General features: G+C 38.2%; 1 protein-coding gene across 1 annotated transcript in view; it reads left to right on the top strand.

Moving 5' to 3' along the window:
- The window catches only part of LOC118820976 (SEC14-like protein 1), a 31,279-nt gene extending 20,767 nt beyond the window's left edge, over positions 1 to 10,512 (top strand). Inside the window, exons 7-16 of the mRNA XM_036589344.1 lie at positions 367 to 476; positions 2,080 to 2,269; positions 3,761 to 3,849; positions 3,929 to 3,999; positions 4,092 to 4,263; positions 4,745 to 4,879; positions 6,084 to 6,218; positions 8,851 to 9,102; positions 9,783 to 9,955; positions 10,267 to 10,512. Coding sequence (XP_036445237.1) covers positions 367 to 476; positions 2,080 to 2,269; positions 3,761 to 3,849; positions 3,929 to 3,999; positions 4,092 to 4,263; positions 4,745 to 4,879; positions 6,084 to 6,218; positions 8,851 to 9,102; positions 9,783 to 9,955; positions 10,267 to 10,372 — 1,433 coding nt within the window. The 3' untranslated portion in view covers positions 10,373 to 10,512. The remainder of the gene's footprint in view (positions 1 to 366; positions 477 to 2,079; positions 2,270 to 3,760; positions 3,850 to 3,928; positions 4,000 to 4,091; positions 4,264 to 4,744; positions 4,880 to 6,083; positions 6,219 to 8,850; positions 9,103 to 9,782; positions 9,956 to 10,266) is intronic.
- The last annotated feature ends 5,183 nt before the right edge of the window (positions 10,513 to 15,695 follow it).

Raw genomic sequence — 15,695 nt, 5'->3', positions numbered from 1 at the left:
GTTTTTAAACATAAAACAGTTATTTATTAATACATGGGGCATGTTCTACAACCCACAGCATCTTTTAAATAGTAACCCACAGCTTCTCTTTAATAAATTTTCTATTTAATTTTTGGTTGATCGACAGATCAAGCACGCTCAGTTATCACAACATTTTGAAAATGTTTCCCCAAGCATTTGATGAGGGAGAGTATGTAAGCAGTGGGTATTAACTTGTGTCTGAATGGGAAAGACTGTTGAAAGGAAAAATACGGCTAGAATTCAAGTGCATTTGTATACATTTGTATACATTGTATACATGATTAGATGTATTACAGATGGATTTTATGTATAATTTGTGTTAATGTTGTGGTATGTCTGTTCCAGATAAGCTAGATGCAGACTACATCAGGCGCTATCTGGGAGAGCTGAGCCCTCTGCAGGAGAGCTGCCTCATCCGTCTGCGACAGTGGCTGCAGGAAACACACAAGGGCAAGGTAGCGAGACGCCACATACACACTAAAACTTGGAATAGTGTTGATTGATAAGATTTGACTATTTATGTCTCGTTTGGTCAGCTTTCTCACAGCCATCTCCCAAGTGGAATTTAATTCTGAAAAGCTGAAACTTGAAGGTTTTCTGTCGACATTTTAATGCAAATTTTCAAAATGTGCATCAAAACATTGGATGGAAATTCAAAATAAATGCCTAAATATTGCAAGAGAAGTTTTTATGTTTGGATAGGGTTAAAAAGTATTTTATTGATACAGTGGTAATGCAAAAGAAGTGTGATAGAAACTGGTGACAACAAAGTGGAACAGCAACTGGGCCACTTGCCACTCCATGACTCTGACCTGTTGGTCACATACAGCTGACAGAGGGCTGTCAAAATTGCTCTACAGAGAGATAATAAAGGTTCAAATCCCTCAATTGCATATGCCACACACAGTGAGCGAGAGCGTTGTTTCACGCAGTATGGCACAAGCATGTCACATCTTCAGGAATTTGTGCAAAACAGCAGTTGATGGAAAGACTGCTGATTTGAATGGAAACCCCACTTATGTTACATCAAGGAAACCATTGTTAGTAACAAGTGGGGTAAATCTCTGATCCTGATTCAATTTCATTACGATTCTTTACCCTCAAAGAAACAGTTTGTCGGTTAAGCCTGAAAAATTACTTCATGTGGTAACAATCAGTTTGACCTGTTTTTTAATCTCAAATCAATACAGTAAATGGCACGAAGCAAAGTAACATTTTAGATCATATGAAGAAAAGCAATATTTTGCATCAATTTAAAACCCTGAATCAACTTTGGCCCTGTTTTACTTTCTACAGTGAAGGAGACCTTTCTGTGCATAATGAAGTCTCAGATTTTACTATGATTCAAAATATGCAGAATTTATTAATGCACAGTATTGTTAGCAGTTCACTATAGATAATAAAATAGGCTTTTTCACTTTTGCATTTTAAATAGCATGAATTTTACTGTCAAAACAAGCACAGTTTTGAATATTGTTAAAACTGATTATAGGTTACAGTCAACCGCAAAATTCAATGGATATGAGTCACCACCTTTAGATGAAATGAATGAAATGAACCCATCCATGCAGTGACACCACATACGCATTAGTGAACACACACACACTAGGGGGCGGTGAGCACACTTGCCCGGAGCAGTGGGTAGCGGTGGGTAGCCCTATCCATGGCGCCCGGGGAGCAGTCGGGGGTCAGGTGCCTTGCTCAAGGGCACTTCAGTCATGTACTGTCAGCTGAGGGGATCGAACAGGTGACCTTCCGGTCACAAGGCTGGTTCCCTAACCTCCAGCCCACGACTGCCCCTAGATCAGTGCAGCACGATGCATCACTACATTCTTACATCACTGTTAGACATGTGGAGCTTTAATTAGTCTACAGTTGGTACTAAGTTGGGGTCGGATTAAATTTTGTCAGGCTATGTTTGTGTAAAACTCAAAACCTCATGGATTTGGGCAGAACGTTCTCAGGCAGTGTTTAAATTTGGTTCCAAGTTTCTGGCCTGATTAAAGCTTTAATAGATACACAATATTAGTTTTCTTCTGTCATGTCCATGTCTTGCAGCTCCCCAAAGACCAGCATGTGCTGCGCTTCCTGCGCTCACGGGACTTCAGCCTGGAGAAGGCTCGGGAGGCACTGTGCCAGACGCTGACCTGGAGGAAACAGCACCAGGTGGACTTCCTTTTGGACACGTGGCAATGTCCGCAACTGCTGCACGACTACTACACAGGAGGATGGCACCATCACGACAAAGGCATTATAGCTTTATATAGCATCCAACTCTTTGCTGTTTAACTATGCTTAAAGGAGTAGTTCAGCGAAAAATCAAATTTACACAATTTTTCTGCTTTCCCAAACGTAGCCGTTATGCAGAGACATGTTTGGTGTCCAAAGTCTGCGTCTTTAATTTTGCACTGGAACTCAGAGGCTAAGTAAGGAAGGAAAGCTAATCTACACAGTTAGTATTGTGCAATCTGCATGACTAAATCATCGCAAACTTGCCTCAAACTGCTTTGAGTTGTTAGGTATCTCAAATTTCTAGGAGAAACTGTTATCTATAACAATGGACAGACATTTTTTATGCAACGTACTTTGTCTATTTTTGTCCATAACTTAATAGTAGTTGGTGGGGTTTAAACTAATTTTACCTGATATCTACATCAGCCTCTAGAACAAAACCAAAGAAGCAAACTTCAGACACCAAACATGGCTTGGCTGATGTCTGCATTTGGGGTACAAGGGGAAATATTGTGTAAATTTGATTTTATTTCCTCTAAACTATTCTCCTAAAACTGTTTGCATGTCATAAAAGCTATATATTTATGTAGCTATAGCTTTATATATATAGTTCAATACTTGTGTTACACTGGTCTAATGCACAGACAGGCATCTGTTAATGGATACCCTCATTCACTGACCTGAGCTGAAAACAGAGAGCACACCACATGTAATGGCAAATGAGCAGTAATGTGATGACTCAGTTTTTGAGCTGCACATTTTCCACAGACAAGTTCACTCACTGACCTACTGTGTGATGTATTTTAGGCACAGATTAACACTCTAATTTTAATTTTTAAGACAAATTCTAAAGACATCTCTGTCTCTATGTAGCTAATTGTAGCACTGCTAATAGCCTTGCATAATTACTGCACTTTATTTGACAGTTTTCAGTGTCTACCTCTGTTATTGTTGGTCCTCTTACTTCTTGTATATATGTAAATAGCTTTTATTGTACCATCTAGTCTTTATACTTACATTTAATCTATATATATTTTTTTTTTCACGTAGTTTGATTCTATTTTAATATCTTCTATTGTCTAAAGGTATATAATCCTATATTCATTTTTTATTTGTATGTTTTTTTTTTTTTCTTTTTAGTATTTATTGTGGCACCAGGCATGAATATGTAAAGTAAGAAATTCATTATATAGTGCAAACTGTTTCTCTGTGCATATGACAATGCTTATGAGGAAAAGAAAGTTTGAGTAGATTACTCCGGTCAGTTTTCAGTGGTTTCCAGTTAGGTTTTGCATTGCCTCCAATAAACTATTATTATATACTATTAATATATACTATTACTATTATTATTAGAAATATCTGAATTCATTAATTAGTAATTAGAATAGTACCACTGCAGTGACAGGCTCATTATGGAGTACAGTCACCTCAATATGAAAGCTGACTCTATATTTTGAAGTCAGAGCAAGGAGGCAAACGTGTATGTGCTTGTGTGTGTTTCACATAGATGGCCGCCCCCTCTACATCTTACGACTGGGACAAATGGACACCAAAGGACTTGTGCGTGCACTGGGAGAAGAGAGTCTTCTTAGACATGTGAGCAGCACATCCCCTGACTGACTATGCAGTAATAACATAAAAACACTTTCTGATCTCTTCCTCATTCCTCCATCAGGTGCTGTCCATCAATGAGGAAGGTCTCAGACGCTGTGAAGAGAACACAAATATCTTTGGTAGACCCATCAGGTAGTAAACTGAATTAGTACAGCTGCTAATGTCTATGTAGTGAAGTACAGTATACTTATTCTTTTGTGTGTAATCTTTTTTAAAATGGCTAGCTGCTGGACATGCCTGGTGGATCTGGAGGGGTTGAACATGAGGCACCTGTGGAGGCCGGGGATTAAAGCCCTGCTGAGGATCATTGAGGTGGTGGAAGCAAATTACCCTGAGACACTAGGACGGCTGCTTATAGTGAGGGCTCCCAGAGTCTTCCCTGTGCTCTGGACGCTGGTAAGAACCGGTGGTGAAGCCTACTGCTGGGTATACGTGACTAATGATGCCAAGGTGGTTATATTCGTTATGGGGCAATTTAGTTATTAGTTATGACCTACAAGGCTAGTTAAAATAGCTATTGGCAGCGTATGTTACATTCACACTCACTTGTTAGAGACCATCCAAGCACACTTACACTGGTGTCACACAGATTTTCACACACACTGTGTTGTCCTGTCTGAAAGGGTCGTATTTGCTTACATATATCCAGACACTCACCTATCTGCTCTTTATTGACTGGCTCTAAATGTCAACAGACATCGAACCATCTGTGTTTAAATGTCACATGTTAGTCCATATTTGGAAGATGTTATTACTCTCTCTAGCGCTGCTAATTAGAAGGCCTCTGTAAATGCCATGTTTGTGCTGTACTTGTTTAACTGCAGTGCAGATGCAAATGGCCTTTGGCATTATTGACCTTTGCCTTTTACGCACATAGATCAGCCCGTTTATTGATGAGAATACTCGTAAGAAGTTCCTCATCTACGCTGGGAACGATTATCAGGGCTCAGACGGCTTGGTGGATTACATCAGCAGAGACTTCATCCCTGATTTCCTTGGAGGAGACTGTCAGGTAAGAACCTTGTGCAGTGGTCAGATGTTCAGCTTAAGTGGAGTCAAACTTAATGGGGTGAGAGATACAAGAACACTTCATTCTACCAAATTGGTTCGAAGTTCAGAGTTGAAAACACAAAACACAGACTTTTAACTGACTTGGACTTTAGACTACAATCCGTTTTCTCTGAATGACCCTATAATTTAATTGTTTTTTTATTGAAAAAACGACTGAACGTTCCATTGTATCACTACCAAAACAATTATCACTATAAAACGCTAGCCAGTTGTACACACAGAAAATCATATGTTTCATTAAAACACAAAAATGTTTACTTAAATACAGAAAAGATGTGTTTCAGTAGTGACATTTCTTAATGTTGCAAACTGATTTTAAGACTTTTGGGCAGATTTACTTAAAAAACAATGGGATATATGCAGGGGTGTGGCTAAAATAAGGCTCCGCCCATGGACTAAACTCATGATAAATCTAAATCTTTCAATATCACCTTAAAAGAAATAAAAAATGTCCAAAACAATTTAAGTATTATTTTTACAAGTTGAAATGTAGGGGTTAGGGTTTGGAACGGCTACCACCCAATAGAAAGTATTTATATATATATATATATATATATATATATAGCTTCTTACTATCTCTATTTATGCCATATGTTTACAGAAGTGGTTCCCAACTCTGGTACATATTTTAGTCTTTTCCAAGCTACTAATTAGAGAATTAGTTGCAACAGGGATGTTTGGACAGTGTTTTTCCTGCTCTATCTCTTATCCGCAATGGGCCGGTGTGGTTATAGGGTTTCATTCTTATCTATTCATTCTAATTCTGTGTCACAAACACCAAAACATTTACATACATCTGATAAGTCAGCCTACAACAGTTAAGCCCAGCCCATTCACAGTGAAGTTATAAGGAGTGTTTCAACCTGGACTGATTTTAGAAACACAACACTGGGAAGCCAAACAGGACAGAGGTCATTTACATACATCAGTCTTAAAGGAATTAAACTTTTTTAATTTCAAATGATAGAGAAATCATGTAAAAATGAATTATGTCATAAGGGAACCTAAGATAAAACAAATTTTTAATCTGTATCAAAGAATCTTCAAAATTAGCAGTCCATCAAGAATTAAAAGACAAAAATAATCTCCAAGTAAAGAGAGCTGATCCAATCTCTGCTGATTCATTGTCTCTCTTCACTGTACAGTGTGATGTCCCAGAAGGCGGGCTGGTCCCCAAGTCTTTATACCACACAGCTGAGGAGCTGGAGAACGAGGAGGTCAAACTTTGGACTGAAACCATCTACAAAACTGCCAGTGTGTTCAAAGGAGCTCCACATGAGGTAGCTTTCTCCTGCTGGGCTTTCTCCACAATAGAGCCTTTTCACACTTCTGTATATAAAGCAGCAGAGATTGTCATAGCAGGGAAAACAATACAGCAGCACAGGCGTTTCTAAATAAAAATGCAGACAAAGTCCTCCTTTATAATGTCTCTGATGTAGAGGACTGACTTATTTTAACATCTATTTACCTACTTTTTCCCATGAAAGACATTGATCGTTTGATGGAGAAGTTTTTATTTTCTGAGAGGAAAAAAGCTTGATAAGGGCTACAAGCTTTTCTTAGAGATTTACTTTCTTCACCACAAAGGTAAGTTCAGGATCTCATGACAAGTTAGTCAGCTTCAGTTAGCTGTCTAATGTTTATTAGAATATAATCAAGGTTGTACAGGTTGGGAGTAAAGTTATACCTCACTATCTGTTGGTCATATTATGTGATTTAACTTTACATTTTTAGTTTCTCCTTTAGACTAACCGACATGACAATGTTTAATTATTTCAGTGTTTGAGCAGTAATATCACTAATGCTATGAGACTGAAGTTAGCTTCTTATTCAAATGTTCTGTTCCACCTTAAACAATGCAGCAGTTACATTCTGGTGCATAGCTCAAGGTGGAACAGAAAATTCGCTGGCAACAAAACGTACAGTGCTTTGCAAAAATACTGAACCCCCTTAAAAGACATTAGATTTATCTGGACTATAAATGACACTTGCACAGATTGTTCCAGCCGGTATTTTTATTGCAAACCAATATGCTGTTAAAGTATGCTTTCAAGTAAGTTTCAGGTAAGTTTCTTCCACCTTTGCATACTGTTTGGAAGAGTTTTTCGCCTATTCTTCCTCGCAGATTTGCTCCAGATTGTTCAGATGATGCTTGTGGACTGCAATTTTCAAATAGTGCCACAGGTTCTCGATTGGACTTGGCCATTGTAGAACACTCACATTTCTGTTGTTCAGCCACTCCTGTGTTGCTTTGGCCTTGTGCCTGGGATCGCTGTCCTGCTGAAAGGTGAATTTCTCCCAAGCTTTAGGTTTTTCCTAAGCAGGTTGTCTTACAGTGTCTTCCTATACTTTACACCATATGTCCTTCCTTCAATTTTAACAAGACGCCAAGTCCCCGCTGAGGAAAAGCATGCCCACAATAGAGTGCTGCCACCCCCATGCTTCACTGTTGGGATGGTGTGTGCGGATGACTAGGCAGTGTTAGGTTTGTGCCACACAGGTTTTTCAATTTTGTCTTATCTGACCACAAAACCTTAGTCTAAATTTAAGCTGGATCACTCTGATGCTTTCTGGCAAACCGCAGATGTGCTTTGTTGTGGTTTTTTCTTCAGTTATGGCTTCTTCCTAGCCACCCTACCATACATAGCAGTTGCAGAGCGATTAATATTGTTGACTGGTGCACCTTCAAGCACTGAAGGACTGAACCCTTTAGCTCTGTAACTCACAGGTTTCCTTCTTGCTCTGATGCTGAGTTTTAAGGGAGGCTTTGTCCAACAGTATTCACTGGGATTTCCAAATGGTTTTGGATATTATTTTGTAGCCTTTTCCTGTCTTGTCAATGTACATAAGGACTGTGTAAACTTGAAGCTTTCACAGCACAAGGGCTGAATACCTAGGCAAACAGCATTTTGTAATTAGACATTTTTGTCACAGGATTTTTTTCTTTTCTACATGAAACCAATATCACTTTAAATTAATTAAACTTGTGTGTCAGTCTTTTAAGATATGACACAGCACAAAATATCAAAGTATCATCTGTAATCGAGATGAATGATGACTTTTAAGGTGGCTAAATACTTTGGCAGGGCACTGTAACTGCTACACGAGCTAGCAAGTAGGAAGTCAACTTCAGCCTCGTACCAGTGATAACGTTTACTGAGGAAAAGTGTTAAAACATGCCGTTCAACCCAACTGCCACACAGAACCCTGTGTCCAGTCCACACAGTTCACTGACTTACTTACCTGACTTTAGATAACTCATCCAGTGCTGAAGCAGTAGCGCAATTAGCCTACTTTTAGGCTCTAGGACAGGGGTATTTAGTTTAGCATGACAGGGTGATTCCCTGCTCAAACACACCTGTTTCAACTTGTATGTTAATTGCTAGGTTTTGTATGTGTGTTTGGGCACCAGACCTCCAGGCAAAGGACTGAATACCCCTGGCTGAAGCTCTGGGGCTCTGTTGCCACAAAATGTTATGGAGAATAGTGCCATCTGCTGATGCTTTAAAGTAATGCAGTAAGAATTAAAAGCAAAATAATCAGTGTTTACTGAATATAGTACAACAGTCCACAGGAGGTATTTTATCCCAATTGCAAGTTCCCTTTTAAAGAAAACTGGTCCTGTAATAGCATCGCCTACATCAAGGAAATTGAACTAATGGACTGAATATTATATCTCATTGTTCTGTGTTGTTTTTTATATGTGTCTTTTTTATTTTATTACTGTATGTGTATTGGGCCTGCCTGCCACTAATTGCCCTTTGGGGATAATTCAGGTTCTATTGAACTGATTGGATTGAACTCAACTGAACAGAATTTGGAATTTGGAAGTCATAATTAACAGCTCTACAAAGCAAAACAGATTTGTTTTAAAATCTGTGCTTTTAAATCTATGCCCTTTTCTATTTTCAGCTGCTGATTGAGATCACAGAGGTGTCCTCCGTCATCACCTGGGACTTTGATGTGTGTAAAGGTGACATCATCTTCAACATCTACCACTCTAAAAGAGCTACACAGCCTTCGAAGAGAGAGACCCTGGGTAGTCATGGCCTGGCGGGACCTAGCGGTAACAACATGCAGGTGATTGACAGGTCATGGATGTTGGGGCAGGATTACAGCATGGTGGAGTCAGCCCTCACCTGCAGGGAAGGGGAGAGCATACAGGTGTGTATGGCTATTTGTGGCATGCATATGTGTTCAGAATGTCATCAAGCATTGCTAATGTAGCCTGTGATCAGTTGAATGAGAATTATAGTGATTTTTCTGCATAGTTCAATCACTGAGATGTTAACCAAGTCATTCAGGTTTTATGTGAAATGGTTTATTGTAGAAAAACTTATCAGAACTTAACAAGGTTTCTGTACAATGTCTACAACGCAAATATAAACATTACAAATAATATACATTTATATAAAATGTTGATGGTAAAATGATGGTAAATCTGAAAAAAATATTTTTCCTTATACCATCCTGCATGTACCTTTCTCTCAAGAATGTTTTTAAAAAAACGCATTTTAGGCCAAAGCCTTAATTTTAAAACTATCATAAAGCAACATATTAGGCATCATACAGTGTGTTTGTCAGCATTTGGTGCAATAGCATTCTGTGAGGTAGAGGCATTAAACGCTTTTGAGCTTATTTGTTAAGAGAAAAATAATGAACAAAAGTGTGTTGCATAGCTAAAAACAGTGATAGCAGCCATCTTGAAGCCTGGATTTTTATTAATATTAGCTACATTAACCTCGTAGCTCCAAAGAAGCAAACTTTGGACACTGAATCTGTTTTGGCTGATTGATTACATTTGGTTTGAAAGGAAAACGGTAGAAATTAGATTTTCCCTGCAGGGATCTCATGTGACACGCTGGCCTGGCTTCTACATCCTGCAGTGGCGGTTCCACAACACACCAGCCTGTTCTGCATCCAGCCGTGTGGACGATGTCCTGGCCTCACTGCAGGTCTCCTCCCACAAGTGCAAGGTCATGTACTACACCGAAGTGCTGCACTCTGCCGACTTCAGGTCTGTCCTATACTTTTAATATTTCTTTAACAAAAAGGAAAGGTCATACATAATGTAGGTTTAGCCTAAAGTGTTTGCATTAAACTTTCAAAAGAGACAAGAAAAAAGACAAGGCAAGCAAGCAAGAGCTAAACATCAGATCGTTTAGGATATATTACTGCACATAAAAACAAGTGAACAAAAATATCAGAATGATTATATTCACCTGTCTCTGTTATTGTACTGCAAAAACTCTAAATGTGAAATGTCTTTATAGTTACTGTTTACCAGTCTGTTTGCATGTGTTTCTCAATTGTGTATGTGTATGTCAGGGGTTCAATGACCAGTCTGGCGTCCAGTCACAGCGGTTTCTCCCAGCTTAGTGCTGCCACCACCTCTTCTGGCCAGTCACATTCCAGCTCTGTCACTTCTCGATAGAACCAGAAATCAACGTCCCCCCCAACCCAAAGAGAAAACTGAACTTGCCTTACAGTGCAAAGTCACACATGACATACAGTCTGAGATGAATGGAACTGTCAGTAAAGCACATGTAAAAGTATGTAATTCTTGTATAAAACCTGTTAAAGCTCAGTCAATTGTTTCTTAGGTCAGCTATACAATCCATGTGACCATACTGTATGTCCATTTTTACAAATAAATTTTCAGATGTCATTTCATGTGTCATTCTTTCATGTTTTTGAGTTTTGACAAGGAGTAGGCTACTCTATGTACAGTCAAAAGTTTGGACACACTTATAGATTGGTTTTCTTTATTTTTATATGAAATTAGGCAGAGACCAAAAAAGTGTTAAATAAATATGCTGAGATCTTGTTACTGAAAATCACTTTTTTTTTTTTTTGTGGTCCTCACATAGGCTTCAACTTCACTATTTGCATCTTAAAACAAATGTTTGTATTTGCATTTTAGCCTAAACCTTTAGGGCAAATTGTATTTAAGATTACAATAAGTCAAGTGTATTGCAAACTTTTGACTGATGCAAAGACAGATAATAACACTTGATATCAAAATAGAAGAATAACTCTTTTTGGTGCTATACAGAACCATTTCCAATAAGGTTCTGTATACAACCACATAAAACACATTCCCCTAAAAAAATTTCACCATGCAAAGAGCAGTTTAAGCATTAAATGGTTCTATATAGAACAAATAGACCCATTGCCTGTACAAAAGAACTCTTGAAGAACCATCTTTTTAAGTGTGCAGAATAGCATTGTTGGAGAAAAGCAATGTTAACTGTTTTGCCTTCCTCATCCGATTTCCCCTCTTTTATTGTGAGATTATTTATTGCTGGTGGATATTAACTGTTGACGTCAGTGATCTCGGGCAAACATCAATACTCGTGTTGTCCACGAGATGGCAGTGTTACACCCTGAGAGTCAAAGGATGCTCAAGAACATGGCGCGAAATCCAGTGATGAGGAATGTGTTCAAACCCGAGCAGTGAAACACGCCGACGGCTCTGCAGGTGTTCCCGTAAGTTTGCACTTTGGGTCATTGTTTCATTACGTTTATAAAGAAAAGCAAAAAAAATAAGCGTTTAAAATGTATCAATGAGTTATAGTTTGTTTACAGTCCACAGTAGCAGTTCTGTAAGTTTGTAGACGCCAATATCCAGTAGCATAACAATACATGTGACTCCAAAACTGGCGTCTAAACTGAGTGCTCCCCAAACAGATTGTGCAGGCCTCACTGTACATTACTTACTATTATATGCTAGGAAGTTGTGTTTGTGTACATTTTTGTACAATAACAGAAAGAATACTCTGTAAATTCTCCTTTCATCCTTCCTAATGTTTGCACTCCACCACCTCCATGTTCTCCAGTCGCGTCCATGTTTACAATCTTAAGTAGCTAAAGGAGTTTGACATTAAAGCACAAAGAAGTCAACCCTAACTCCAGCCCACCTTCTCGGAGTTTTGTCCTCGTCAGTGGTTCTATTTCAGTCTGTTAGTATCTCATGGTGGACTTTTCAGTGTAGGCATTAAGCTGCTATGTAGTCAGGCACTGTTTGCTAATAGTCTGGACATTAGCTGCTCAATGTTTAGGCTAATAGTTGATAAAGTTCCCACTGCTTTGGGTGCCAAGCTTAACAGTTCGCAGTTCAAGATAATAAAGCTAACACCACTAGCTTACCTGGATCAGGCGGTGCTGACCTGTTGGATAATTCTTCACCATAGGAGGAAAAACGTCAAATTTGGCTTCAGGCTACGTTGCGTGCAAACAGGAGCTGTCCTGCATTTGCCTAGTCTTTCCAGTGTATGCGGGAAACGACTAGGGCTGGGTTTCCCCAGAGCCGTATACAGAGAGAGTTGCGTCAACTCCGTTCACTCCAATGAACCATTTTTTACAGCAATGGCGGATCGTGGAGCCCCTCAGTAGTTCTCGGAAGTTAGCAGCAAATACTAGCAGCGCGGCCGAGTTGCAGTAGAATAGCCCGGTTGTGATGCACTTTAAAAGGGTAAAACAGTTAAAGAATCAGTTTGTATATAATAAGCACATCTGAATCAAATTAATATGTAGATTAAAATATGTCATGGATTATCCCCGATTAAATTAGTAGATTTAAGGAACATTAACAGATAACAGATCAGGCTAGGATACCGAGTAAAGTTAGGAACCCATAATGTGAACCATAAACAGCCTAGTAATTGTAAAATCCCTGCTCTTAACTTCATTTCATCCACCGTTGTTGAATCTTAGAAAAGGCTTCTAAACATGATTTTGCACGGGGTGGATGGGAGTTAAATATTAGTTAAATATAACATTGGGGCAGAGCTTGTAGAGGGGAGGAGGTGGAGGAGATAAAATGAGAATATCGTTATCCATTTTGGAGTACGAGCTAACGTAAGTTATACAGTAAAAAGAAGGAGCTATTTTCATGATTTGTCACTACTGATACGGATTTAGAGCGCATATTGGAGACTTTAAAGAGTAAACAAATATAAGACTTATGGATTGAGTGTTTGCAGGCTTTGTGATTCTGTTGACTGTTATCTGAACATTATGTTGCAGTTACGTTGATTTTGGATTAATGGCAAGAACCACAGGGGGATTCAACTCAGCCTAGAGACTCCCTACAATAAGACAGCACCCCCACCCTGCACCCTGAGTCTCAACTCCCTGGGGTTTGCAATTCTTTACCTGTTCCTTATTTTTAATAAATAAAACGTTAAGCTTCCCAGTGGTGTGGCTGCAGCAGTTTTTTCTTCTCTCTGTGTCAGTGGAGAAACCAAACATTTTTACTCCTTTCTCCGAGCAATTGAAGCATCTCCATGCAGCAGAGCAAACCATGGTGGGGACTATATGCAAGGAAAACATGGAGAAAAGGGCACAGACAAACTGCCTGCCAGGCTATTCATGTTTGAGTTCGTTATAGCTTTATTTAATGAATCCATCTCAATTAATACGTGCATAATAAAAAGACAAGATATATAAAATATGTTTATATGTGTACAGACAAATATAAATAGATGTGTTTATTATGTCCTGTCTGGATGTGATGTATTTTAATGTACGCTTTTTAATACAGGTTTTTTCATATGATCATCATCCCATAATTATATTTTAACTCATAATGAAATTTTGTAGTCTCGTGACTATGACTTTTTCTCATATGAGATACCATGTCGTAAGTATGACAAAGTCAAATTAGAAGTTATAACTGTGACAAAGTAAGTCATAATTATGAAACACTATGAGATGTAAAATCATAAGTATGGCATAGTAAGTCATGAGATGCTACATCATTATTATGAGATACCGAATCATAACTATGACAGTCATTATTATGTGATGCCAAATCACAGTTGACATATTAAGGCATAATTATGAGATTGAATCTCATTATCATTAAGAGGTAGCAAATCATAGTTATGATGTGCTGTCATAATTATGAGACACAAAGTCACAAGTATGGAATGTTTTCTCATTGTTATGACTTACTAAATGGCTATATATTTTTTCCAGTGGCACAACCAGGCTTCCAAAAGTTTGTGATTTGTGACTTTTCTCTTATAATGCAGGATAAGATGAGAGAACAAATACAAAAAGATCTGAGACCAGTTCTCCATCCAAAAACCTTGACAAACCTGCTCATTGGAACTGGTGCATTTTCAGCTGAGTTGAAATCAGGGGACTGTGATGGCCATTGCAAAACTTGATTTTGTGGTCAGTGATCCATTTTGATCTGGATTTGGAGGTGTGGGTTTGCTTTGGATTGTTGCCCTAGTTGGAGGTGCATTCTAACAAGATTCCAACAGCCTTTGGAACATGGTAGATGCACCATCATTATTAAATATGGAAAATGAGTAATCCCTCCTCAACACATGTCTCAACTATCAGTAGAAGCTGTAGAAGACTTCAGAGAGAGGAATAACCTTAGGGAGATACTTTGTTCATGCTGTCAACTAATCAGGTTTACATTAGTTTTGCAGTCAGGTCATAAAAACAACAATCAGATGTGTGGTTTAGGGGTGGGCAATATGGCAAAAATATGATCACGATACTTCAATACATTTTCACGATACACAATGTGCACGATATGCACGATTTTTCTGAGCTTTAATAGGCTGGATCAGTCAAAGTAGAACCCATAGTGCCAAATCTTATGAACACTTCTAAAAATACTACAATAAACTTACTACTACTATCATTTAATTCAGTATTTCACAAACTGCACTGAACCAAATCTAATTAATCATCACTATTTATGTTCTCTTATTAATGAAACATGCCGGTAGTCTATTCTTTAAGCACTGATGAGATACACGATATGCTCAGAAAAGCATATTGTGACCAGAAGTTGGTAGTAACTAGTTACATTTACTCAAGTCCAAGTACTTAAGTGAAATACTGATGATTTTGTACTCTTGTGAGTATTTTCGACTCGTAATACTTTTACTTCCACTCAGGTGTATTAGTGAGTAAAGATATTTACTTTTTACTCATTCACTTTTTTGTGATTAATTTCATTCTGTTTTGTTGTTGACAACTGAAACATCGAAATATTACCAAAAAGAAACCCGCCAGCTCCTAGGTGAGATCTAATTTCTGAGAAAGCATACTGCAGGGTCATTGAGTCGTTCCCTCAAAAAGTTCACTTTCTGAAATTCTTCCTTTCTCATTTTCATAATTCAGTTTAAGAGACTAAGGCTTGTTCTACTTTCCTCCCCTAGGTCTACACAGATTACTAACTGGAGAAATATTGTTGGAATATTGAATGTTGATGTTATTGCTGTGTTTATATGTGCCTAAATGTGTAGCTCTTCTTTTATCTTTTTTGCTCCACTTCTAATTTCAATTCAGGAGCTAGAGGTTGGCTTTGCAGATTGATTTACATACTGTATATACAAGTGTAATTTCCATAAACTCATCAACTGCCTGCAGCTACAACCGGATACATTAACTCTCCATCTTTGCTATCATTTCTCACCCTTCCTCAGGCCTAGTTGTAATGCTGTGTGTCTTAGCACATTGTGGGTGAGGGAGCATTTTTCAGTGCTTGTGGAATGGTTCTATAATAAGTCAAGCTTTCCTGGGACATATTTAAATAGGCTTTTGTCTTTTTATTTATTTATTACTTTTTTTATTGATTTTATTCATTTTACCACTGAGATTTCAGTAAGTCTCTGTACTAGAAGTTATATTTGATCTGCTTTTGTACTTGCTCTGTGTTACCTATTAGATGCTAATGTAATAGTAATTATATTAGTACTTATTATTCTACTGAATTAATTATTTAT

This window comes from Colossoma macropomum, unplaced genomic scaffold (assembly GCF_904425465.1).
Source record: "Colossoma macropomum unplaced genomic scaffold, Colossoma_macropomum, whole genome shotgun sequence".
NCBI classification, from domain to species: domain Eukaryota; kingdom Metazoa; phylum Chordata; class Actinopteri; order Characiformes; family Serrasalmidae; genus Colossoma; species Colossoma macropomum.
This window is presented reverse-complemented; position numbering and strand designations above follow the sequence as displayed.